Source organism: Leptonychotes weddellii, chromosome 15, assembly GCF_054177405.1.
Source record: "Leptonychotes weddellii isolate Sample4059 chromosome 15, ASM5417740v2, whole genome shotgun sequence".
Classification (NCBI taxonomy): domain Eukaryota; kingdom Metazoa; phylum Chordata; class Mammalia; order Carnivora; family Phocidae; genus Leptonychotes; species Leptonychotes weddellii.
Window position 1 is genome coordinate 14,268,738 of NC_138383.1, and position 26,114 is coordinate 14,294,851.

Below are 26,114 nucleotides of genomic sequence, written 5' to 3' on the forward strand. Positions count from 1 at the left end.
ACAAACTAACTGGCTCAGAAGGTGGCTTTGTACTGGTAGCAAACCTGAAGAGTGCTAACAACCCCCCCGCACGTTTGTGCTCAGGCTTGCTGGTAGAGCGTCTTCCACACACATCCAGGAATTTGAGAACGGAGGGTGGTTAGGTCATGTTTTAAGAATGTTCTCTCATTATCCTGACTCAGAGGGCGCAGGGAGCCACAGAAAGGAGGTGGCACAGTGATACCTTCTGTTTTGTCTGGTTTTCAGGAAATGTCTTCCGCCGCATTGACGGCCGTAGACTGATGTCACTGAGGTTCGTTCCTTCCCATCTTTTTACAGGGCTAGAGCAAGGGCGCTTTTTCCTGATGACATTTGACAAACTGCGTGACCTGGGGGTTAAGCCTGTTGAGGGGAGAAGCCCCTCTAGGAAAGGTGAGAGGAACCAGAGGAGGGTCTAGCATGGAAAGAGAGGAGAAAAGCAATGATAAAAATCACAAGCCACAAAATTTGGGAAAATAGAAATCCAAGAGCTGTGGTTTGGCAAGGAACTCTGACCGTTAATGGGAAAGGCAGAGAGAGAGAGAGAAGGAAGAGGAAACGGAGGTGAAGAGCATGGAGGAAAGGAGAGAAGAGAAGGAGAGGCGGAGGGGAGCAAGAGAGGAGGACAGGCAGGGGAGTAAAAGCAGCAAGACTCAGTGTATGACACAAATGCATCAGTAAGGGACATTATGAGGAAATGCACTGTGATGAGAGCCCAGAAGTGAAAAGTCAGGAGAGGCCACCCAATATGGCAAATCTGGTCATGCCGGTGTCCCGGAACTAGGAGAGATTTCTTTGGTAATTCATGTTTAATCAGCGTGTCTCCTGCCAATGGACAAGCATGTGCTTGAAGGACATTTTGAAGTTTCCTCAAAGGCTGGAATAGGGATCATGAGGTCATCATTAGCAATTCTGGTGAGGAATCTCCTCACAGGTCCCCACATGATATCACACACACACACACACACACACACACACACAAACACACAGGTGTACATGCATACTCAAAAAAACCATTCCATGGCTTTCCATTGTACTTAGAATAAAACCCAACCTCAACTCCTACAGCCTCCCCAGCCTCCCCTCACAGCAGCCTTGTGGCCATACCGGCTGCCTTGCAGTTCCCTGAAACCCCTGAGCTCTCTCTCACCTCAAGACTTTCCCAGTGTTGAGGTGCCTGGGGGGCATAATTGGTTAAACCCCCTACTCACAATCTCAGGGTGAGTCCCACATAAGGCTCCGGGCTCAGTGGGGAGTCTGCTTGAGATCCTTTCCCTCTACCCCTCCCTGTGCTCTAAATCAATAAATCAATAAATAAATGACTTTCCCAATGTTGTTTCCTCCTCCTGTGCTCCTTCTTCACCCTCAGAGAGCTGGCTCCTCTTCATCCTCTATGCCTCACCCGGAGAGGCCATCTTCAACCACTTTGTCTCAATAGGTTCCCACGCTCCCCGGTATTCCCTCACTACACACTATTAGTGTCTTGGCACTATCATTTGTCACTGTATATTTATTGATTTGTCTACCTGTAAATTGTCCTTGACACCTACCAGTCAAATATTTGTTGATTTATTTATAGATTTTATTTATTTATTTGAGAGAGAGAAAGAGAGAGAGAGCACGAGCGGGAGGGAGGGGTAGAGGGAGAGCGAGAAGCAGACTCCCTGCCAAGCAGGGAGCCCGACATGGGGCTCCATCCCAGGACCCCAAGATCATGACCTGAACCTAAGGCAGACACTTAACTGACTGAGTCACCCAGGCGCACCAAATATTTGTTGATTAAGTGCACAAGTGGAATGTTCCAGATTCACTGATTTGGGATGCCCAGATTTGGGGACTGGTAGCAATCCCCAGCAACCCCTCTTTACTAAGTGTCTCCCCCTCCTCCCTGCTGCCCCACACCTCATTCCCACCTTGGCCTTGAAGCTGTTCCTGGCCACCCTCTAGTTAAAGGGGAGGCAAGCAGCTATCTTTGGGTGGGGCAGATGCAATCAGAAGCCTCAAAGAGTTAAAGAAGGAAATTAGAGTTAGCAACTAATCTGATGCTCCTTCTGTATAATTAGAAAAACAGAAAGAGCATCACAAAAGAAAGAGTCCTGAAGAGCAAAGAGCACAAAGGTTAGAAATGTTCTATGTTCAGGGATGAATGTTCCTCTGGGTGGTACAGTCCTCTGAGGGATCCCACTCCATCCCTGTGCGTGCAGAGGCCATTCCTCACAGCAAAAGCTCCTTGGCTGCCACCATCAGGAAATGGGCGATGAGAAAGGAGACCACCTGCCCCCCAAACCAGCACTGCCCCTGCTCCTCTATCAAGCTGCCTTTGGGGTGTTGTTCTGCTCGCTCCCTCACTGGCTCTGTGCTTTTATCCAAACAAAATATGCTGGGGTAACATCCACTTCATAAAGCTCCAGGAGTTGCTTAGCGTTCATGCTCCTCTGCCCTTGTGATGAGAAGAATTTTTTTTTTGGCCTGAGTATCGGTCCAGAAATATGTTTAAAGACCACATGAGATCCTGATGCTGTCATAGCTTTCTGAAGCCTGGGTCTTGCTCAGAGCTCGATGATCAGTCCACAAATTAAACTCTTGGCCAAACATGTATGGCTCAAGTTTATCCAAAGTCCAAACAAATCAGATACTCCTTCTGGACAGAAGTCAAATTCTTTCCTTTGGTAACAACTGCTCAGAAATTTAGAAAAGTGATATGTTTTATATCCTCAGAGTTCTTATAATCACATCCAATCTTGTCTAAAATGCATCAATTGCCATAATGAAAGGCTCTGAAAAGTCTGAGGCTTCCTAAACGGATAAAGAAATCAAAGCCTGTTTGAACTTTTGAGAAATATCTCAACACTGTAGGATCCAAAAACATTAATGAGTTTGCCCTCTCTTTGTAAAACAGCACAATAGGCCAGCTACAACTCCAAATGAGGAAAATTCTAAGGGATCTCCTAAAGGACATGCTTTTTTTTTTTTTTTTTATTAATTGTAGGGAGTTTGCCAATCTTTACTAGAGTCTGCTTTGTTCCACAAGAGAATCAGATCTCAGATATTTGACCTATGAAAGCCCAACAGGCATTACTAAATTTCATATAGTTCATGGATGACTGCAAGTCCCAAATCGGATACACCCTCACAATTAGGGATGAGGTCATAAAATGTCAGTCTCTGAAATTCAGGATAAAAAATATAAAATTAACCACCATGATGTCAGTAACGTGGGATTAACATCTTAAAGAAATAACAAGCCTTTGGAGCGGTTTTTCAATTTGTAGGTGATGTGCCCTGGTGTGTCCCGGCAAGGAGAAATAAATCTACATGACGTCAACAGTCGGGATAGCTACCATTCGCTGAGCAGCTACGATATGGCAGACGCGGTTGCCAGAAACTTCATTTCATTAATCCTCCCAACAAGCTGGCAAGGAGGCTCTGACGATTCCCATTTTAACTATGAGGATTTTGAAGTGTGAGGGGGCTGAATGTTGTTCACTGTCACACAGCAAGTGTTACTGGTGGGATTCCAACCCTGATCTTCTCAACTCCAAACTACGCTGTTAATGGCATGAGTGGAAGAGAAACGGTCCCGTGAAGGGAAGCAGCAAGTGAGTTAACTGAAACCAAGATGTAGGAAGGTCTCTGAACGCTTTGAGGTGAATAATCCAAATCAGTTATCCAGACTGAAACAACTCTGGAGGGAAGGGATGTGATTCCTTAAGGCCTCCTCAGCCTGCTAGAGAAATCCCTTAAGAACACTCAAGTCCCTTTGATTGAATTCAATATTCACTAAGGCTTCTGATCTTTAATTTGATCTCCTGGGGATGCCTTTTCCCCTGGTGGGGAAAGTACCTTATGGACATAACCAGGGCTGGTCAGTTACCAGTTATATTCTCTGAGATGAAATAATAACTTGGTCAGGTGGAGGGCATTTCGTCGCTGAGTGGATCATTGGGAATCAGTTCCTAAAAAAGATTGGCTCCAAATGAACTGAAATGGCATATCTGATCCTACAAAATCAAGGACCCTGGGTCTTCAATGACCTCCCTCAAAATGTCCAGAGGGCTCACCTCGAAACAGCCCACCCAGCAATCCGGCCACCTTAAAGACAACTCTACAGGCCACTTTTTGTAAGTGACATTAAGAGACTATCACATTGCATGCTTTGTCTGGCCAAATATAGCTATGGGATAAATGCAGAATGTCAAAACAGTCTGAGGCATTTTCAATAAGCCATTAGCCAGTTTCTAAAATTAATCAGATGGATCCCCCACATAGAGAGGTTCTGGAGGAGACCCCCTGAGGCTTTGGAGGACCACCATGCCCACAGTCCCCTTCTCAGGAAAGCCACTCCTAGAGATCCTTTCTATAAACAAACTGCTGGTTCATGCCTTGTATGTTGAATTAAAGCATCATCTCCACATTGGCCTTAACTGATGAGAACAGAAACCCATCAGTCATGGCGCGGCCCAAGGTAAAACTGACTGAGGTGTATATAATAAGGGAGGCCAGCAGCTTCTGAGGCCATTTGGCAGGAGAGCTCCTGATTAGACAGTAACGAAGTGACCTAGTTAGACTCCGCTGGTAGGAAGAAGAAATATTAGGTGGACAAAGAGCTTGTGTTGTTCCAGATCAGGTGAATAGCTCAGCCAGGTCTCCATGAGGCTCCTGGATATCCCAGGCTTAGCGGGTAGTCCCAGTCTTAGGAGGCTTAGAGTGCATAACTACCCCCTCTGGACAGCTTACTCTTTGCACTGAATTCAATATTTCCCTCAAAAATGTTATTTCTGAAACTTAATACATGGAACACTTCTGAAATTTTATACTTGAAGCTGCCCTCTGCAGAACTCTTAGATTAAGCTAAAGAACTTCCTGTTGCTTATTTGCAAGCATCAAATATCTCCATCATTAGAACCCATGATTTACTTGAGTCCAAGTTCTGTTTTCTTCACTTATTCATCATCTACCAGGGACATTTTTGCAAAGAATTTTACAAAAAGGAAGATCCTTTCCCCAATTAGGAATTGTTTAGTTTTTTTCCCTCATGTTAATATTTCTCTTCCTTAGCACTTTGCTTCTTAATGCTAGAACCAATCTTACTGTATTGACATGCCAAGCTTAAGTTTACTCAGTAAACACTAAAGTTGGAGTCACTGGGTAACTGTTTATGGGCCGGCCCCTGGCACTGCCACCTTCTTTCAAGAGCACCAGGATTCTTTTCATGGAGCTTAATTTTCAGAAACACTTTGAAATGTAGAAAAGTTTAAAACTGAGCTATGAAGTGACATCTCCAAACTTTGTTGTTGAAAATCTGAAAATAGCGGTGTGCCTGGCTGGCTCAGTCACTGGAGCATGAGACTCCTGATCTCAGGGTTGTGAGTTCGAGCCCCACATTGGGCGTAGAGATTACTTAAAAAATAAAAAAAAATAAAAATTAAATAAAAAATAAAAATCTGAAAATATTTATGGTTTTCACTCATGTGCATTAAATAAACTCTTAAAATGTGCCTCAGAAAGTAAATTATTGAGTGCTTACTGCAGACCAAGTATGATGTTAAATGCTTTGCCCTCTCTTATTTAATCTCCACAGTGATGCTTGGAGGTAGATAGTATTATTTTATACAGATGTTGAAGTGGAAGGAGAAAATCTGGATCTAACATGTGCCATGGTGCTTTTCTTACTAGTAGGCAACATCAGGAGTGAGAACCCTGCTTTTGAGCCCTGGTCTGCTTCTTACCTGTGTCCTCGGGCATGTCACTTCTCTTCAACCATCTCACCTGGGCTTCCACTTCCTCCTCTGTTAGTCATTAATAATTCCTGATTATCATTAATCGTTATGATTATTTTTATTTGAAGGGGGTCCTAACTTCAACAGAACAAACCCTCCATCTATCATTTCACTATTATAGTTTCAATCAGTGTGTCTTAAAGATTGAAAGGCAAATTGGGACAACATGGATGGACCTAGAGGGTATTATGCTACGTGAAGTAAGTCAGACTGAGAAAGACAAATACCATATAATTTCGCTCATATGTGGAATCCAAACAAACAGCAGAATCAGACCTATATATACACAGAACAGTTGCCAGAGGGGGAGGGGGCGGGGAGAGGGGCAATATGGGTACCGGGGAGTGGGAGAAATAGGCTTTCAGTTATGGAATGAATAAGGCATGGAAATAAAAGGCACAGCATCAGGAATGCAGTCAATGATCCTGTAAGAGCATTGTATGGTGACAGATGGTAGCTACACTTGTGGTGAGCATGGCATGATGTATAAACTTGTCGAACCACTATGTTGTACATCTGAAACTAATGTAACATGGTGTGTCAACCATACTTGAATTTTAAAAAATAATTTTAGGGCGCCTGGGTGGCTCAGTTGGTTAAGTGACTGCCTTCGGCTCAGGTCATGATCCTGGAGTCCCTGGATCGAGTCCCACATCGGGCTCCCTGCTCGGCAGGGAGTCTGCTTCTCCCTCTGACCCTCCCCCCTCTCATGTGCTCTCTCTCATTCTCTCTCTCTCAAATAAATAAATAAAATCTTTAAAAAAAAATAATTTAAAAAAGATGGAAAGGTAAAAACCATGGGGAGGGGTCTTAGGTTAGTACTTATCAGTTAATGCTTCAATTATCAATTAATGCTTTGATAAGAATTACTTGATAACCAGCTGAGAACAAGAACAGAACATGGGCTGAGCTACCATGGACAGAAAGTACTAATGACTCCTGAAGGACCAATGGAGGTTGGATGAAAAGTGCCCAAAACAAAGTTTCACCTACGTACATATTATCTGGGCTCCGCCTGGCTCAGGGTGTGCCTTCGGATTTGGTGTGAAGGCAGGGAGTGACGTTCAGTGTATCATGTGCAGTCTGGTCTGGCTGAAGTATGAATGAAGAAGTGCTGACAGAGGAAAACCAAGAAAGCGAGCCTGGGGGAGGGTATAGGGAAAGCCGTAGTCAAGAGTTTAGATTTTATGCCACAGTGAGGAATCTTTGAGAACTTCTTAGCAGGGCCACAGCATGAGACCCAAGCTGCTTACAGAATCAGGGAAATGGTGGGGCTAGGGTATGGAAGACAGGGGCTTAAGACGCGGTCATGAGGTCCTGGAGCCCCAAACTAGGGTGGTGGTGATAAGAATAGAAGGAAAGGTGCAATGCTGCAGGAGATATGGATGCCAACTGGATTTGGGGGATTGCTGAGAGGACACCCGTAAACCACAGACACCTAGGGATGCTGGGCACTGATGAAAGGTCCAAGAATTCCTATTTTCCTTTCCCTCTATTCTCTACCCAATCAAAAGTGCCCTAACTGGACATCAGTGGCAAGTTATTGAGTGCCTACATGTGCAAAATGAATGGAAGAGTCATCTTGGCCTACCAAAAACCACAGGCAGCAATAAACCTGGCAGAGAGAAGGTGAGGCTAGCGCAGGTTCTGGTCCTTTCCAAACCTACGGGCACTAGTCTAAACCTCTAAGAACGTCCTTCCTTGGGAAAGGCAGCCCAGATTACTAATAACCAGGAGATAACTGGGATCTGGTCTCAGTTCTGCAACTGACAGGGTGCCTCCCTTAATCGTTTATTTCTTCCTTATTTCAGAGCAGGCATTTCCGAGAAGCTCCGAACAGCTCAAACTCCAGGGCCGCACTGTCTTTCCTCTACCCTTTAATATTTTAATTTGTTTGCAAATAAGCAAACATCACCCTCTAATATTCCTTTATTCAGTTAAAACTATTTTCCCCTCTCGTTTTCTAATCACGTTCTTTATAAAGCACAGCACCGATTCGGAGCAGGGGTGATGGCCTCAATATCTGGGTCTGGGCTTGGGCATCAAGACAAAGCCAATCCGCGTGCTCCCTCCGCGTGTCTTCTCTGCCCGCCGCCATCACCGCTCTGCCTCCCAGACCGCATCCCGTTCCCACGGCAACCGCGGGGCGCCCGCGTCCGGGCTCAAGACCTCGGGGCCCCGGCCCCGCCCCCACGCCAGCGCTCTCGGCCCCCAGCTCGCGTTGCCAAGGAAACGGGAGGACGCCAGGCAGCCACCCCCACCGCCTCTGCCCCTAGAAAGTCGGGCCGCCGTCGCGGAAAGCTGCCTCCGGGGAGGAGGAGGAAGAGGCGCCGGTAGCGGGAGGGGAGACGAGACAGGAGGAGGAAGAGGAGCACGGAGACGGCCCCCGCGCGATTGATGGGCGGCCCCTCCGCCCTGGACCAGCCCGCCTGTCCTGCCCCTCGGCCTCTTCAGCCCGCGCAGGTGGGGAAGGACTGACCCGCCAGGTAACGGCCCGCCCCAGCCGCGCGCGCCCCCTGCGGCCCCCAGTCCTCCAAGGAGGTGTGGGGAGGAGAAGCGGGACACCCTCTCCTTTCCGCTTCTGCCATTCTGGAGGGAAATCGGGCCGAAGCCTGGCGGCCTGGCCGCTCTCTCTCCCCGGCTGTCCCGGTGTTTTCCTGCCTCAAAGGGACAGTTGTGGGGGACCCGGTGATCACTTATTTGCACACTGGCAGCCCCCCCGCAGCTGCGCAACTTCCCCGCAGGCTTCTCGGGTCTGCAAGTCCAGAGTAGGTTTACACGGACCGAATGGCCCCTCCGGCTTCTGAGAGGGAAATTGTTGATACTGTCATCCTTGGGAGCGTCGAATTGCTTGTCAAGCCTGTGACATCAACCCCACCCCCCAAAGTTTCCCAGTTACACATGGGAGTCTCTCTCTTCTAGGCTTGAAAGTCAGTGTGTGACCGCCCATCTCTGTCACAGTTTCACAATAAAATGAAGAGTCGCCGCCAAAGAGCTTTTCTTACAAGCCCCTTACACCCCCCACCCCTTGATTGCTTAAGCCAAATTGGCTGGGAGAGTCCGATTATCTCCCCCCATCCATGTCAATTCCTCCTCTCTGCCTTCGGTCACAGCATTCTCTCAGTAGCGGGGTGTTAGAAAAACTGGCCCCAAATCACTCATCTTTGTTGCTTACATTCGAGTCATTTTTATAAGATTTAAAAACTCTTAAGATTTTTTTAAGCTAAGACTTAAAGAAATCCAGTAATCTTTGTCATTACAAATTAATTAATTGTGTAAAAGGAGAAATAAAGTCTGAGCTCCTTCTTCCAAGTACCCAGTTGTGAAAAAGGGGGGGAATTTATAAACCTGATTGTCAGGTATTAATATAGCCATTTAGATGTTGGTCCAAAGGAACCTGAAGCCTAAAGAGGGGCTTAAATTTACATTTTTCTTTATTGCTGAGCCAATAAAATATTCACTTTAGTACTTCTGATATGAGAACATATTAGAAACTTTTAATAAGAAAACAGTGAAATAGCTTGATGTTATTAAAAAGGGCTCCCTTCAATTCTTTTGACAAATGTGGTCATAGAACAGAAGGACAGTATATATGATATTTCAGAGAACTGAAAGAAATCTATTCTGCAATCAGATTCTGTTCTCCTTAGTCAGGGAAACTTGGTTTGAATTCATTGCAAAGTTACACTAGAGAGGAATACATATGTCACAAAGTTCTTAGAATATTCCTCATTGAAATTTCACAGATATGTAGAATTTTGAGGCCAAGAAGAATCACTCACTCTTGCTTTCAGCAAAGCAGGACTCCCTTCTCCCTTGCCCACATTCCTCCTACTCCCTTCTCCTCTCCTTCTCCCTCTCCTGATTTAAAATGGCTTCTTATGTTGATTTTTAAAGCACATATTTGGCCCAATATATTGTCACCAGAGACTTAAAAGAGAAGCGTACATGACCATGAGTGGATTTTAAATTGAGAAGCAGTTCAAAGGTGAGAAATGGAAGAGAATACAGAATGCTATTTTAGAAACATGCGCCTTGCCCACATTTTATTACCACCCCCTCCCCCACCTGTCTGTATTTGTGGAGGAAAAATTTGGGGGCTTCAAATGGCCATCTGGTTGAGTAGGCCCACTAAACTGAGATCTGCAAATTAAGCATTATCTCATATGAATTTATTTCCAAACAGTTATTTCTGTTTCTTGTTCGTCCTGGTCAGTTTTCAAACCTGCAGTACAGTATGAGGTTCAAGTGGTACTTCAGAAAGCTGGAGAATTTTTACCTAAATCGTGGTGATCACCTAATAATCTCTTTCCCTGGTGCCTATAGTATTTGTTTACTCTCACAGAGTATTGATGTGTTTAAATAAATAACATGTGGGACCATGATGCTTCTAAATATGCATTTTATAGTAAAGTACAGTAATCGTTTATGGGAGAGTAAAGAGACTTTTGTAGGTAATTTGAAAGTCCTTTATTTGGTAGATGATTGTGAAGTCAGAGGTAACCTAGCAAGTAGTTCAAATAGTGTTATTTCCTACCTCGTCAGACACAGTTTTTTCATGCCTCTTGACTTAGAAATCTCTTTAAAATAACACAGCATTAAAGCCAGGATATATGAGCTGGTTTTTCTATGTTAATTTTGTAACCAAAATGTATCATTCAAGTGGACTCTGGGATGTGCCCCTTTAGTGACCATTAACACATTTTTGTTATGAAACCTTATGTTCTCTGCCTGATTCATATTCAGACAGGCTTCTCTTTCCAACAGTAGCAGCAGAGGTTCATCTTTCTCCCTGTTTTACCACCACTGTTTTCCTAAAAGAGTGGGAACATAACTTCATTCTGTGCAGTTACAAATTCGTATGAAAAGTTAAAAATGATCTTTATTTATTTATTTATTTAAGAGAGATAGAGAGGGCGCCTGGGTGGCTCAGTCGTTGAGCGTCTGCCTGTGGCTCAGGTCATGATCCCGGGGTCCTGGGATCGAGGCCCGCATCGGGCTCCCTGCTCCACGGGAAGCCTGCTTCTCCCTCTCCCACTCCCCCGGCTTGTGTTCCCTCTCTCGCTATCTCTCTCTCTGTCAAATAAATAAGTTTAAAAAAAAAAAATTAAAAAAAAAAATAAGAGAGATAGAGAGACAAGGGAGGAGGAGCTGAGGAGGAGAGAGAGAACCTCAAGCAGGCTCCATGCCCAGCACAGAGCCCAAAGCGGGGCTCGATCTCACGACCCTGAGATCATGACCTGAGCCGAAATCAAGAGTCAGATGCTTAACCAACTGAGCCGCCCAGGGGCCCCAAAAATGATCTTTTAAAGTGTAGTTCTATAAATGACTATTAAAAATCCTCAGAGGCAAAATTTAGGTTTTGCATGTAGTCTGTGGAACTATCTGTTGGTTGTAGCTTTAGACTTGGACTCTCAAAGACCAACTTTGTATACTTCAGAGACAGCAACTCCAGAGGAAGCAGCACAAGTTACTAGATGATACTGCCCAGGGCTAGGTGGTAAACCTGGTGAGATCTCACAAAGACCAGTCCAGACACTGAGTCACCATGAGTCAGGGGCAACCTGATTTTGCCAATATCTATACAAATGAAAAAAATGAAGAGAGGAAGGAGAGCTTCAGAATGCAAACACCCAAGGGTAGGGATGTTGTCTATCTTATCCTGCTGTTTCTCCAGTGTCTAGAGCAGCACCTGTCACATGGTAGTCACTAAAAAATGTGTATCAGAAAGAAGAACAAAGATGGAGGCATCATGCTTCCTGATTTCAAACAATATTACAAAGCTATAGTAATAAAATTATATGATATTGGCATAAAAGCAGACACATAGATCAATGGAACAGAATAGAATGCCCTGGAAAACTCATGCATATATAGTCAATTAATTTATGACAAAGGAGCCAAGAATTTACAATGGGGACGGGACAGTCTCTTCAATAAATGGCGCGGGGAAAACTGGAAGGCACACGGAAAAGAATGAAACTGGGTGATATTACACTATACACAAAAATTAAAATGGATTAAAGACTTGAACATAAGACCTGAAACCATAATACTCCATAGGTGGTAAGTGCCTTGACCTTGATTTGTCAATGCTTTTTTGGATTTGATATCAAAGGCAACAAGAGCAGGGTGCCTGGTTGGCTCAGCTGGAAGAGCAGGCGACTCTTGATCTCAGGGTCATGAGCCCCATGTTGGGTATAGAGATTACTTAAATAAACTTTTTTTTAAAAAAAAAAGGCAACAAAAGCAAAAACCAACAAGTGGAACTACACCAAACCAAAAAGCTTCTGCACAGCAGAGGAAACCATCATCAAAATGAAAAGTCAAACTACTGAATGAAAATATTTGCAAATCATATATCCAATAAAAGGTTAATATCCAAAATATATTTTAAAAAAACGCAAACAACTCAATAGCAAGAAAACCCAAAAACCCAATTTAAAAATGAGTAGAAGATTTGAATATTTTTCCAAAAGAGACATACATGTGGCCAACAGGTACGTGAAAAGGTGCTCAACTCACTCATCATGAGGGAATGCAATCACCCTTACTGACAATGAGATATCACCTCACCCTTGTTAGAATGCCTACTATCTAAAAGATAAGAAGTTAAGTCTTGATCAGGATGTGGAGAAAAGGGAATCCCTGTGCACTGTTGGTAGGAATGTAAATTGGTGCAGCCACTATGGAAAACAATATGGAGGTTCCTCAAAAAATTAAAAATAGAACTACCATATGATCCAGCAGTTCCACTTCTGGGTGTTCATCCAAAACACTAACTCATTGCAGCATTATTTACAATAACTAAGACATGGAGGCAAACTCTGTGTCTATTGATGGATGAATAGGTAAAATGTGAGATATACATATGTCAGACAGAGAAAGAAATACTGTATGATCTCACTCATATGTGGATCTAAAAAACAAAACAAAACTCACAGATAGAGAAAACATTCAGAGAACAAACTGGCAGTTGCCAGAGGCAGGGATTGGGGAGGGAGGGGGGCAACATTGGCGAAGGGAGTCAAAAAGCACAAATTTCCAGTTATAAAATAATAAGTACTGAGGATGTAACATACAGCATGGCGACTATAGTTAATAATGCTGCATATTTGAGGGGCGCCAGGCTGGCTCGGTCAGAAGAGCATGTGACTCTTGATCTCGGGGTCATGAGTTTCAGCCCCACGTCGGGTGTAGAGATTAATAAATAAAATAAAGAGACTTAAAGGGCGCCTGGGTGGCTCAGTTGGTTAAGCGACTGCCTTCGGCTCAGGTCATGATCCTGGAGTCCCGGGATCGAGTCCCACATCGGGCTTCCTGCTCAGCAGGGGGTCTGCTTCTCCCTCTGCCCTCTTCCCTCTCGTGCTCTCTGTCTCTCATTCTCTCTCTCTCAAATAAATAAATAAAATCTTTAAAAAAAAAAATAAAGAGACTTAAAAAATACTGTATATTTGAAAGTTGCTAAGCAAATAGATCTTAAAAGTTCTCATCACGAGAGGAAAAAAATTATAACTATGTGGGTGATGGATGTTAACTAGACTTATTGCAATCATTTTGCAATATACACAGATATCTATTCATTCTGTGGTACGCATGAAACGAATGTCATGTTCTACGTCAATTTAAAAAAAAAAATACATGTAGCAATCACTGAAAGGGCTTCAGTGGCCCCAAAAGCAGGATGTGTAGGACTTCAGGTGACCCTAACCGAGGAGGTCTCTCAGACTCATCATGAACAGCGCCGTTTACTAACTGTGTGACTTTAAATATTTTGGTCATAAACTCAGGCCACACCAATCAGAGCCCGAGCTCCTGAAAGCATCGTCTCTACTGCCTTACCTCTCATTTGCGCAATCCTCAGCAATCTGTCTTCAGTGCACTCACCAAGGTTATAAATAACCTGCTCCTTGAAACGCGCTCTTCGCAACGGCCATGGAACCGCGCCCACCTGGTTTGCCTCCTGCCTCTCCGGCTGCTTTGCAGCTTCTCTTCCGCTCGGTGTTCTCAAGTTGGAGTGTTCCTCAGCTTTCTGTCCCGGCTTCTCCTCCTCTTCCCAGTACACATACTGCCTTCTTCAGCTGTCACCCAATGCCCGTGGTGCCCAAATCCTTGCTTCTCTCATCAGCTCCAGAGCCCCGCGTCTAGGCGCTGGCCTGACGCCTCCACTCCCCCCCCCCACCAGCCCCCCACTTCAAACTCCACATGGTTTTCTCACAAAGAGAAACGTCTCCAGAATCGTCCACCGACCAGCCACCGGTTCCCTGGGGAGCTGCTGCGAGCCCATAACCTGGCTGGCTTCCTCCACCTTCCATCACCCAGCCCTGATGATTTTCTCCCCCGAGTAGCCCCCCAAATCCATCGTGGTGAGAGTGTGGGCCCTGCTGTGAGACTCTGTGGGTTCAAACCCCAGTTCTTCCATTTACCAGCTCTGCAGCCTTAAGCAAGTTACCTACTCCCTCGGTGCTCCAGTTTCCTTATCAGCAAAATGGAAATAGAGTGCTTGCCTCAAGCACCATCCTGAAGATCCAGTGAGTTACTGTGTGTAAATGTTGACAAGAGTGCCCAGACCTTCAGGAGGCTCAGTAAATAGTAGCTCCAATGTCTGCCTCCTCCACCGTTGCCTCCTCTCCACTGTTGCTACCCAACTGTGGTCGCTGTCTTACCTGGATTATTGTCATATGTTCCCGGGGGTCCTTCTACTTTCATTTTTACTCCCCCCCCTTTCATTCTCTACACTAGAGCTGGAGGGGCCTTTGAAAATGCAAATCTAGGGGCACCTGGCTGGATCAGTTGGTAGAGAATGTGTGACTCTTGATCTTGGGGTTGTGAGTTTGAGCCTCATGTTGGGTGTTGAGATTACTTAAAAATAAAATCTTTAAAAAACAAAATAAAATGCAAATCTAACCATTTATTCCCCAGGTTGGAATCTTCCAGCGGCAGTCATATGGCTCTTGCAATCATAACCTTCCAGGCTCCAAGTGAACCGGCTGGCCCCTGTCTCCCCAACAGCCCTGCGTTGCTGTTCTCCCCTCTCTCTGCTCCAGCTGCACTGACCCTCTTGGTCCTCAACCGCACCAGCCCCCTGCTGCCCCAAAGCTCCGGCACCTGCTGTCCTTTCTGTCTGAGAGGCTCTCTGTCCCACTTCTTGCCTGGCTCACTCCTTAGCAAGCCCAGTGTCATTTCCTAAGGAAAACCTTGCCCCCTAGACCATGTCATGCCCTCCCATAATAACCGTCTCTCAAAGAAGCCCACATTTCCACTCCATAGCCCTTATCACAATTAGGGTTCCCTAGTCAATGCTCAAAAGAGTTGGGATTTGAACCCTGAGAGTCTCACACAGCAGGGCCCACACTCACACCACGATGGATTCAGGGGCTGCTCAGGGGAGAAAATCATCAGGGCTGGGTGATGATATGGATGGCGCGGGAGAGGGAATGTTAGGAAGCCGGCCAGGTTATGGGTTCGAGCAGCTCGCTGGGCGGTATGAACATTCCCCTCAGATAATTCTGGAGGAGGGGCAGGCTCGTGAGAACACCTCGTGGAGTTTGAAGTGGCTGGGGTGCGGCAATGTTCAGTGTCAGTCCTCTGCCCACCCGACTGTAAACACCACCAAGGCAGGGGCACGTTCATCCTTCTGACTGCTATATCCCAGCACCCAGCATAGGGCCTCAGTTGGAATAAGGACACGACTGTTGAATAAGTGAATTTAAGTGACCAGGCGCTCATAACTTTAGTCATTGCTAATTTCGCTAGATTCTTGGGTTTCCTTTTTTTGTCAAGTCATAGAACTGCTTCTGAATCAGGTGTCTGTCAGTCTAACTCCCTATGAATAACCAACCAGGACGGGATCGCTGAAGCCAGCTGATGAATGTGGCTGCATTATTTATGCCCAGAACAGGAGGGCTGTAAGGGCATCCACACCAATACAAAGAGTACTTGCTGGTTGAAAGGAGCATCTGTGCCTTTCAAACAATGGAAATTAGATTAATAAGAGAATAAAAGCAATTATACTAAGATAAATCCAAATACGGCACAGCAACAAAGGATTATGTCACAGCACATTTATTTATCTTTTATATGCAGGTTGGGGATTAAGAATCATGTTGCATGAAGCAAGGGACAGGCAGAAGTTCGTGAGTAATGTTCAATATCTGCGGGACATGCAGCATAAGGTGGACTCTGAATATCAGGTAACTGCAAAAAACTAGAATCATCTTCCACCTTCCTTACAGTAATTATGTGAGAATTCAGGATACAGTCTGAGTACATGATAAGCAGTAATCACTTTCTAAAATCCAAAACCCATCACTTCCTAGATGTGTGACTATGGAAAGCCACTTGACCTCTCTGTGTTTCCTCATCCTTAAAATGGGGTTAATAACAGTACCCACTTTGGGGCGCCTGGGAGGCTCAGTCAGTTAAGCATCTGACTCTTGATTTCAGCTCAGGTCATGATCTCAGGGTTGTGAGATCAAGCCCTGTGTCGGGCTCTGTACTAGGCCTGGAGTCTGCCTAGGATTCTCTCTCTCCCTCTCCCTCTGCCCCTCCCACCCTGTCTAAAAAAAATCAAAAAAATATAATAATAGCACCCACTTCATAATATTGTCACGAAAACAAAATAACACTTGAAAAGTACTTAGCACAGAGCTTGGCACACAAACCTAGTCAATGAATGACATGAAGGCTTAAGCTTGATAAGCCAGCTATCCAGAAAAAAACCCTTAAAGAGTTAATGGGGTTGACCTACCATTTATAAAATAACATGCCTTTCCACTGTCATCCCACCAGAAGAAAGGTGGTTAACACATTCTCCAACAAGCTAACTATTCGTCACCCTAGTTACAGTGTTTACATGCAAAAACAAAACAGACAGGGAGCCCGAGGAGTCGTGATGTAATCACCCAGAGCTAGCACAGGACAAACTTGCCAGACTGGGCGTGAGATTCTGGGAGCAGTGAGAAAGTGTCGCCCAGCCTGCTGGCCAGAGGTCAACCCTTGCCAAAGAGGCATGTCCTCTGCTTCAGCAGAGGATTGAAAAGTGCTCCTTCCTTAAGGAAAACACAGAACTGTTGCTATCAGATTTTTCTCCTTCTTAGCAATTTCAAATATAACCAAACCTCCTGGGTCACCAAGGAAACCAGACCGAGCTCAGTAACCTGATTTCACCTGTATAGCACAGCTCAGCTGTGGGGCTGGAAACAGAGTCAACAACTTCCTCCCACAACTTGCCAACCCACGCACGAGACGGTAAAATTGAGGGAATTTCTGTAAAATGAACTGGTCACACTGGGAATCCATCTGCTTTTCACCAAGACGCCTCTGCCACCTGACCTTCATTTGGAAATGCTTGTTTGAAATTGTCTCCAGAACAAGCACGTAAGAAAATCAGTCTTATTATTTGATGATCTCTGCTGGAGAAAATCACACAACTGTGTGGCCTAAAGTCACTGGGGCTTTATTTTTCTAATTTCATTGGACTTTCAACACTGTCCTTATTAATAAGGATACTTTCAACACTATCCTTATAAATAACAACACTTTATCAAGTGCATACAATGTCCTAAACGAAGTCCCTTCTCTCCCAGCATTCTTATTCTGGAATTGAGAAACAGACAATACACACAACTAAATAAATATGTAAGATAGTTTTGATTACTGATAAATATACGGAGGCAAACAGAGGTAACCAGCTGGGGGGTGATGCTCCCTTACACAGTTAGGGAAGCCTCTTTGGGGAAGTAACATTTGAGTGTAGAGGTAAAAGATGGGAAAGAGCTGGCCAGAGCATCCTGAGCAGAAGGAAAGCAAGTGCAAAGACCCTGAGGCAGGAACTAACTTGGAGCCCTGGAAGAAACAAAAGAAGGCCAGAGTGGCTGAAACACATTGATCAAGGGAGAATGTGGCACATGACAAGGTAAGAGAGGTAAATGGGCCAGGTCGTGTCAAATCTCTCAGGACAAAGTTTGGTGTTTGGAGTTTATTCTTAGGGAGAATTATTGGGATGATTTTAAGCGGGGGAGCAGCATGATCTGATTTACAGTGTTTAAAGATCACTCTTGCTGCCGTATGGGGAAAGGAAGGAAAGGGACTTGAGAAGCAGCAGAAAAACTTGGTAAGGAAACTCTGAGAGAAATTTAGGAGAGAAATGATGGTGGCTCAGACCCAGGGGGTAGGAGTGGAGGTGGTGAGAAGTGGCCCAACCCAGGAAACAGAAGAAGAACTGACATCATGCCGTTATATGGAGAGGAGGAGTGAGGGAGAGAAAGGAGTGAAGGTTGACTCAGCATCGACATGCTTACTCGTCCATCAGCTCCCTCTGTCATTGTCGGTTTTCAACTTTCCTACTTTTCTCAGACCTGCAATCCCCACACTTTCAACAAAAAACTTCTCTTCCTGTTTTATACACACAGGAAACAAAGCAAAGTACCCAAGGCCAGCAGGTGGGAAGCCTCGCCACTCCTCCCCTTCCATTCCAGGCTACACACCCATCCAGCCCTCAAGTTCGCAGGGGGAAACAACACTTTCCCAGCCAGCGCCTGGCTGGAGCTCTTGGCCCACACCCTGCTGTGTCCAGCCCCTCTCCATCCAGGGACTTGTCGTCTGTATCTTTGACATTTCCTTCCTTCTAATTGGCTCAGCCTACAAACATGCTCAAGTCCCTCCTATACTGAGAACAAAAGAACAAAGCTGCAGGACACGCGGTCCATCTCTAGCCACAGCCCTGGCACTGTCCCCAACCTGCTACATTTCTATCTCTACTCCCCCCCGCCAACCCCGTTCATTCCTAACCCACTGCAGCCTGGCTGCCCCTTCCCCTCCCTGAAGTTGTTCTAAGGTCAGTAGTCAAATTCAAGGGACATTTTTTTAGTCTTTGTTTTCTGAAGCTTTATCTACATTTGACACTATTACTCTTTCCTTCTCAAAACATTACTCCTTCGGCTTTCTGACAGCACACTCTGCTGATTTTCCTTCTGTTTCTCTCCCATTCTTCTCCCTGCCTCAAAAATGTTAATTCCCCCGGTTTCCAACAGCCTAGCTTTCTTCCAACTCACAAGGTCTCTGTGACCCATCTCCTCCCTTCCATGTTTTTAACCATCACTCGTAGACTAATGACCTGTAATACTGAGTCTCCCTAAAGTGTCACGATCACATGCACGCCTGCTTGTTGCACATTTCCATCTGGATGTCACAGAGGCACCTCAGCATGTCCACCCTCTGCCATCCTCCTCTGTATGTAAGCCTTGCCTGACTCCTTTCTCTCCCTCACCACCCACATCCCACCTGTTACCAAGTCCTGCCACCATTATTTAAGAGCTCTTGAACTGGTGCCTTCCTTTCATCCCATTGCCACCACCCTGGTTCCCACTTCCATGGTTTCTTTCCAAGATCATTACAATGTCCTTATTACCGTTCTCCATGCCTCCAACCTTGGCATCCTTCAGATTGCTTTTTTGAAATCTATCTAAAATGTGAACTTGACAGTGCAGTTGGAATGCATGAAATCCTGGAGTTGCTTCCCCCCACGTAGAGGCAGGTCCAAGACCCAAGAACCACAACCAGAGCAGCCTAAATCTTCACCGCTTCTCTGACCTCCCCTTCCCCCTTCTTTACTCTCTTGACAAGGGTGGTAGAGACTGCAGTTTGAATTTAGAACTAAATGAAACCTCTGTACTCCCACCACACCCTTCTTTTAAAACTCACTTTATTGGGGCGCCTGGGTGACTCAGTCGGTTAAGCATCTGCCTTCGGCTCAAGTCATGATCCCAGGGTCCTGGGATTGAGTCCCGTATTGGGCTCCCTGCTCAGTGGGAAGTCTGCTTCTCCCTCTGCTTGCTGTTCCCCCTGTTTGTGCTCTCTCTCCCTCTCTCTCTCTGACAAATAAATAAAATATTTTTAAAACCCCACTTCATTGAGGTATAATTCACATATCATAAAATTCACCTGTTTTAAGTGTATAATTTAATGACTTGCAGTAAATTTACCAAATCTGCAGCCAAATCATCATCCGGCTTTAGAACATTTCCATCACTCCAATACCAAATCGCCCTTTCATACCTCTTTCACGTTGCTTATGAAATTGTATTGAAATTGTCTTCTGGGTGACTTCCCCTCAATCTGAACCACAGTTTCTTATGGGCAGGGATGGAGACATACTCTTCTATGTCGAACTGAATGCCCTGCCTTTGATGTAAGGCACCATTACCTAACTTGACCACCAACTCTGTTTATCAGTCTTAGATTCAGCTGACTTGTAACTATTTCTCAAGGTCAAGTCCACCCTCATTCAGCATTTTCAAAACCACTCACCACAAAGTCTGCAAAAAATAAATATGGTTGTCTTTAATATGTTCTGAGTATTGTTGAATTAAATATATAGCAACCCACAGAAACGACTTCGAAGGGAACAGTGGTGAGCTATTTGTATGATTTAGTCTCTCCCTTGACTTGTTCCAGAAAGGATTTAAAATAGGGGTTTAAGAATCATTTGCATGACCTTAATAACCCCTCAAAAACTTGGTCCATATATGACCTGTGTGTATCTAGATAATTTACTAAGATAGACTTTGCATCGGGTTGATATTGAATCCCTGGCTCATCAATGAGCTTGGCCCAAGGAATCCCAGCTTTCACTCCCAGGGCAGCAACCTGCTTGCACACTAGGGACTCCCCATTTCAGAATGTACAAATAGTGTAAGACCTAATAACTAGATAGGACTCCTAAATCATATAAATTTGCCACAGATTCCTGCCTGTGCTTCACTCGCCTTTAATGAACTGGCTCAAATTGAAGCCCTTACAAACCTCCTGTGTACATATTCCTGTGACATCCTAAAATATGCTAAGGGTTGGTGCACACCAAATTAGCAGTGCCTTTACAGGTCTGTGTGGCAGCACCAGGAGAGGTGGCTTAAACACACCCTGAGTTATTTTGATGCTGCTTCTTTCAGTGGTTGGGTGGGACCCTTTTGAAAAAACAAGAGGAAATAAACATCTATCTGGCATATTACATGCTATTTCAGAATCTGGTAGCTAGTACATAATTACATGCCATCTCAGGATTTGGCTCTGTTTCTTCAAGGGTGTTCATGCTGCATAGATTTTTTTTTTCCCCCTTCCTTCTTTTGGTCAAACGTGTTTATGTAACTTGAGGCAGAATTTAGCCATTAATTTCTACCGAAAGCTGGAGAGAAAGATTACACTTGGCATTTCAGAATGATATTCTGTAATCTATCAAATGTATTCGGATGGGTTTCATTCCCTGTCATTTGTTTCATCCTGATCTTTCAAGGACTGAGCAAACAACTGAACATGACGCTATGAACTTGTTCAAGGACATGATAGGTGACAGTGCCAGGTGGCGGGGGGCTTGGGGACCGTCCACTCAGGGGTTTGAGGGAGTAGAGAAAACTCAGCTTCCCCTCCCATGGGGGCCTGGGGGAGGGTTCTCTGCTCACCTCTGAGGTACGTGCTTCTGTCCTCTCCACAGACAGAACAGGAAAAGAAACTCATTTGAGGGGAATAGCATGTCAAATTGTTCTTACACCTCTGATTCCTTAACATCTTAAAACTAATGAACTTGAATAATGCCACCAATGATAATTAAACCCCCAAAGTCCGGGTTACGCATATTAGATCCTAAGAACAGAGAAGTACCAACCGAAGCAGTGGCAAGTCCTACTTCTCCAAATGCTTGGAGGTTGGAGCGACAATAACCTTGGCGGAGGCCACCATGCTCGAGAGGCAGAGATGCCCCGTGGTCACGGGGTTTTTCATACTGGAACCGGGAGGCCGGGAAAGTGTTCCTATGGCTGGTGGCTTCTTAAGGCCTCCGGAGCCCAGATGCGGACTTGGAGGCGGGACTGATAATCAAATAAATGTAAGAAACTGAGCTTCCCACCCCCCCATTACCCCCCCACAACGGTGGATTCAGAAAGCTGCAACACTGAAGAAAAAGCGCTTTATGAGGTACCCTGACTGACTGAGGGCAGGATCTCCTCAGTTGTCTGGCGGGGGAACTGCGGGCCTAGGAAACAGACCGCTGCCTCCAGGGCACAAAAACAAGGATGAAGCTCAGGCCCGGACAGAAAGATTCTTTCTTCTTCCCTGACCAGGATCCGAGTCACGCGATTTGGCAAAGGCTGACTTTAGAAATAGAAGTAAACCAAGCAATGGGATCAGAAACAGCAATTAAGCCTAATGATGATAATGACGGTGATGAGGGTGATGAGGGTGATGATGGTGGTGATGAGTGCCTTTCACTGAACACTCGCCAGGAGCCAGTCACTCTGCCCAGCGCCCTGCCAACAAGGCCCCAGGCTCCCTGGCAATCTGGCGGCAGCACCGGGCATCTCCCTCGTTCAGATGAGGGAAGCAAGAATCAGTGGAGTTAGTCAGGCTGCCCAAGGTCATGTTGCGAGAAAGTGGCAGAGCTGGGGCTTGTCATGTTTACCCGTATTGAGTTACAGTGAGTCACAGAACCCACGTCATCCGCCAAAGGCATATATGCACATTCTGTGTTCTGCCCCCACATTGGGAGCTTGTGCTCTGGAGGCAGCCTGACTGCGAGCCGATAGAGGGATGGGCTGGGAGGGGGGGCTGTGGGGGCAGCGCCAGAGGAGGAGTGAAGGAGGAAGCCCCCCACCCAGCTCGAGGAGGAAATGAGTTACCTGAAGCCTTCCATTTTCAGACCGCCCTCAGCCAGTTCCGTCACATGAACAGAAACTTATTTATAGCAATCTAGCTCCAGACATGTGGAACTGAAAAGGGAATATTTTTAAAGTTCCAGGGGAAGGGGAGCCCCCGGTGATCATGAGTTACACGTCAGTTCCTCCTTGCCAGCCTGTGGATTTCACACTCTGCCCTTTCGCTCTGGGACCCCCACTGTGGAAACATCAGCATCAAAAATGGTAAAAAAAAAAAAAAAAAAAAATCGTTCACATTTACAAATAATAAGAAAACTAGCCCCCAGGGGACGTGGGGCAGTTACGGCTCCTGTCTTGCTATTTCTAGGACTGGAAGTCTGGACTTGCCTCTCTGTCCCTGTGTTCCTTCAACTGGGCAAAGCTATCACTCCAAGAGGACCGATGTTTGATTTACACAGAAAGATTGCTGCTTGGCTCTATCAAGATAAAAATTATGTACCCTGTCACGGGTTTGCTCTCGGACTCCTCTATGAGAGGAGGCATAAAGGAACCAGAGGAGAAAATTTTTTTTTCGACACTGCAAACCATTCTACTCCTCCTCCACTTTTGGTAAAGAAATATTTAAGTTGCATGCATTCTTGGAGAGAATTTTCAAAAAACACTCAACCCACAAGAATTCTGTTCATCCCACAAAATCTGCCTTGGTCCTGCGTGCATTTGCTAACACTGTCCTCCTCTTTGAGCCTATCAGCATTTGCTGTTTGCGCCTGCAATCCCAGTCGGGTAGGATAACACAGACATCTGCCGCTCCAGGAAACAACACTCCGAGCCAGGGTTCCTCCCAAACGGGCTCCAATCTGAAGTCATTGGAAAAGGAATGAAAAAGGAGAGGCCCGTCTTTACTGGAACGTCATTAAACTCTCTGGCTAACTCTCTTCAGGTTTACTTTGGTTTATTTTCATACTCGATGTTTAACTTATTTATCATAGTTACTGTCCACTACTTTTGGGGGGGGTTTTTTGCTCAAATTATTTATTAAAACAGACACTGCCAGGGCACCTGGGTGGCTCAGTTGGTTGAGCGTCCGACTCTTGATTTCGGCACAGGTCATGACCTCAGGGTCTTGGGATCGAGCCCCAGGTCGGACTCCATGCTCAGTGGGGAGTCTGCTTGGGATTCTCTCTCCCTCTGCCCCTCCACCCCCGCCTCAAATAATTAAAAAAAAAAAAAAACACTGCCCACGATTAAGATGGCTTGCTATCTATACAGCATAGTTTTTGAAAATAAGATTAACAGTGAAACAGGAGAAAAGGGGGGGCAACCATTTTGGATTGCTCTCCCTTTCCAAATAAGGCAGGGTGGAACTGTACTTTTCGACAGGATTCCACTTGCCGCAGGTACCACTGGCCGCTGTGCATAAGCCCTGAGGCCAGGGCTTCACCAGCAACGTGGCTGTGAAGCACAGTGTAACCAGCTCGCTGTTCCCAATTCCAAGTGGTAAATGTTTTGTTAATATCAGGTCATTTCTATTTTTACCCACGTAGCATAATATTAGGCTTTCCCAGAGGCGTGAAATTCTGGCAAGTCCTTCCACATCAAGGAAGGAGATGCATTTTCTAACAAAGGGGAAAAATGAAGAAGGAATCTTTCCTTTCTCAACCCAGCCAGGAAGGGGAGATGTCAGGCCCTGTTTAGAAACAGTATTGTTGGTCTTTACATTGCGTTTCTTTACCATGACAGTGGATAATTTGGCTCTAGCAGCGCAAAGGTGAATTCGGGCACTGAATTTATAGAAATGCTCCAAGAAGTTTTACTATTTTAAACTATTTAAAATATCAGTTGAAACCCCCATAGCACATGATATCCTTGGGGTTTTTTTCTGTCCTGATCCTGGAGAAGAAATGTATTGGTACTAGATTTTCTCTTAATTTTGTTTGTTTTTTAAACAACGGAAAATTTTTTTGTTGGTTATTTTTATTTTTTTTTTATTGTTTTGCATTTGGGGACTGATATTTCCCTCTGAAACAATAATGCAATTCAGCGAACATTAAATGTTAGATGCTGGGGGATTCAAAAGATAAGAGGTGGTCCTTACCCTGAGGGTTCTTACTGATCAGCAGGAGATACAGGCTCAAAACAACTAACTTGTACAACAGTTTAAAAAAATTGCATAATTCAAGCTGCGTCTGTATAAAGGAGCAATTAATTTGGCCTGGGGAAGAGGAGCAAGGCAAGGAAAGAGATGCCACGTGAGCTGGATCTGACTAGATCTGCAGGATTTGCCAGCCTGTGAACATCCCATGAAAGGCATTCCGAGTGGAAGGAAGCGCACATGCTAAAGCTCTCACATAGGAAAAGCCTGCCCCTGGAACCAGGGTGATCCAAGAGGCCAGAGTAGAGCGGTGATAGAATGAGGGGGCTTGGAGAAGAGCAAGGCAGAAGGGGAAGCTAATACCGTGTATCAGGTCCTTCTTGCCCTAAGCAGGCAATTGTTGGGAAATACTTGTCAAAACACCTCTTGGTATGTTGATTTTAATTTATTAAAGCAGTGGCTACTATTTTTGACCTGGCATTTTGGGCAAAGGGAAGAGAGAACGATACCTGGCTGAGCGTCCTCACACTTGGTAAAGGTGTTGATGAGCCCTTGGAGATGGACGTTATATATTTCATGCTCCTCATTATAGAAATTAAGCAAAAAGTTATATATCAAAGCTCGTCGCACACCTAAGCCAAGGAAACATTTTTTTTTATTCTGCAGGCTTGTCTGAGACGACAGGAATACAGAAGAGACCCAAATGAGAAGAAACGATATCAATTTTGGGGGCCAGAGACAAATTTGGAGAGATCCCGGTTTTCAAGTGGGTCATCTTCCAAACAGGTACTTAGAACTCTGGGAGATATCCTCCTCCTGCTTCTACTGCTCTGTGTGTGTGTGTGTGTGTGTGTGTGTGTGTGTGTGTGTGTGTGTGTGTGTGTGTGTGTGTGTGTCAGTCACTTAGGAAAAAGCCAACTCAGAAAGGAGGTGTTGGAAACCCTAAATGTCAGGACAGGGAGACGCAAGGGCAAGAGCTCCCATCCTGGGTACTGTCCAGGCAGCTTCTTTTCTGAGCAACTAACCCTCTTCACCCCGGTTGGGCCTCCATCTTCTTTCCTGATGGGCCTGATGGAGATTGTCTCTGAGGCACCATCCAAATCAGAAATGCTACAGCTCTTTCATTTCAGGAGTTGAGGCTAAGATGAATAAGTCAACCAGAGAAAGACAATTATCATATGGTTTCACTCATGTGTGGAATATAAGGAATAGCACAGAGGACCATAGGGACAGGGAGAGAAAACGGAAAGGGAAGAAATCAGAGAGGGAGACAAACCATGAGAAACTCTGGACTCCGGGAAACAATCTGAGGGTTGCTGGGGCGGGGGGGGATGGGGTAACCGGGTGACGGGCATTAGGGAGGGCACGTGATGGGATGAACACTGGGTGTTAAATGCCACTAATGAATCATTATATGTTGGGTAATTGAATTTAAAATTTAAAAAATGGAAAAACAAAAAAGACTTGAGGCACTGGGCCTTCTAAAGCACAGCATCATCTATCTATACACCTGCATCAATGTCTATCTGATCTGTCCATATAACCATAGCCATAAGATAGATACAGATACGAAGATAT

At 45.3% G+C, this 26,114-nt stretch overlaps 1 protein-coding gene across 1 annotated transcript in view; it reads left to right on the forward strand.

Moving 5' to 3' along the window:
- The first annotated feature begins 8,040 nt into the window (after nucleotides 1-8,040).
- The window catches only part of LOC115938130 (putative E3 ubiquitin-protein ligase MARCHF10), a 46,973-nt gene continuing 28,899 nt past the window's right edge, over nucleotides 8,041-26,114 (forward strand). Inside the window, exons 1-3 of the mRNA XM_081804737.1 lie at nucleotides 8,041-8,284; nucleotides 15,885-15,991; nucleotides 25,203-25,322. Of these exons, the coding sequence (XP_081660863.1) occupies nucleotides 15,902-15,991; nucleotides 25,203-25,322 (210 nt within the window). The 5' untranslated portion in view covers nucleotides 8,041-8,284; nucleotides 15,885-15,901. The remainder of the gene's footprint in view (nucleotides 8,285-15,884; nucleotides 15,992-25,202; nucleotides 25,323-26,114) is intronic.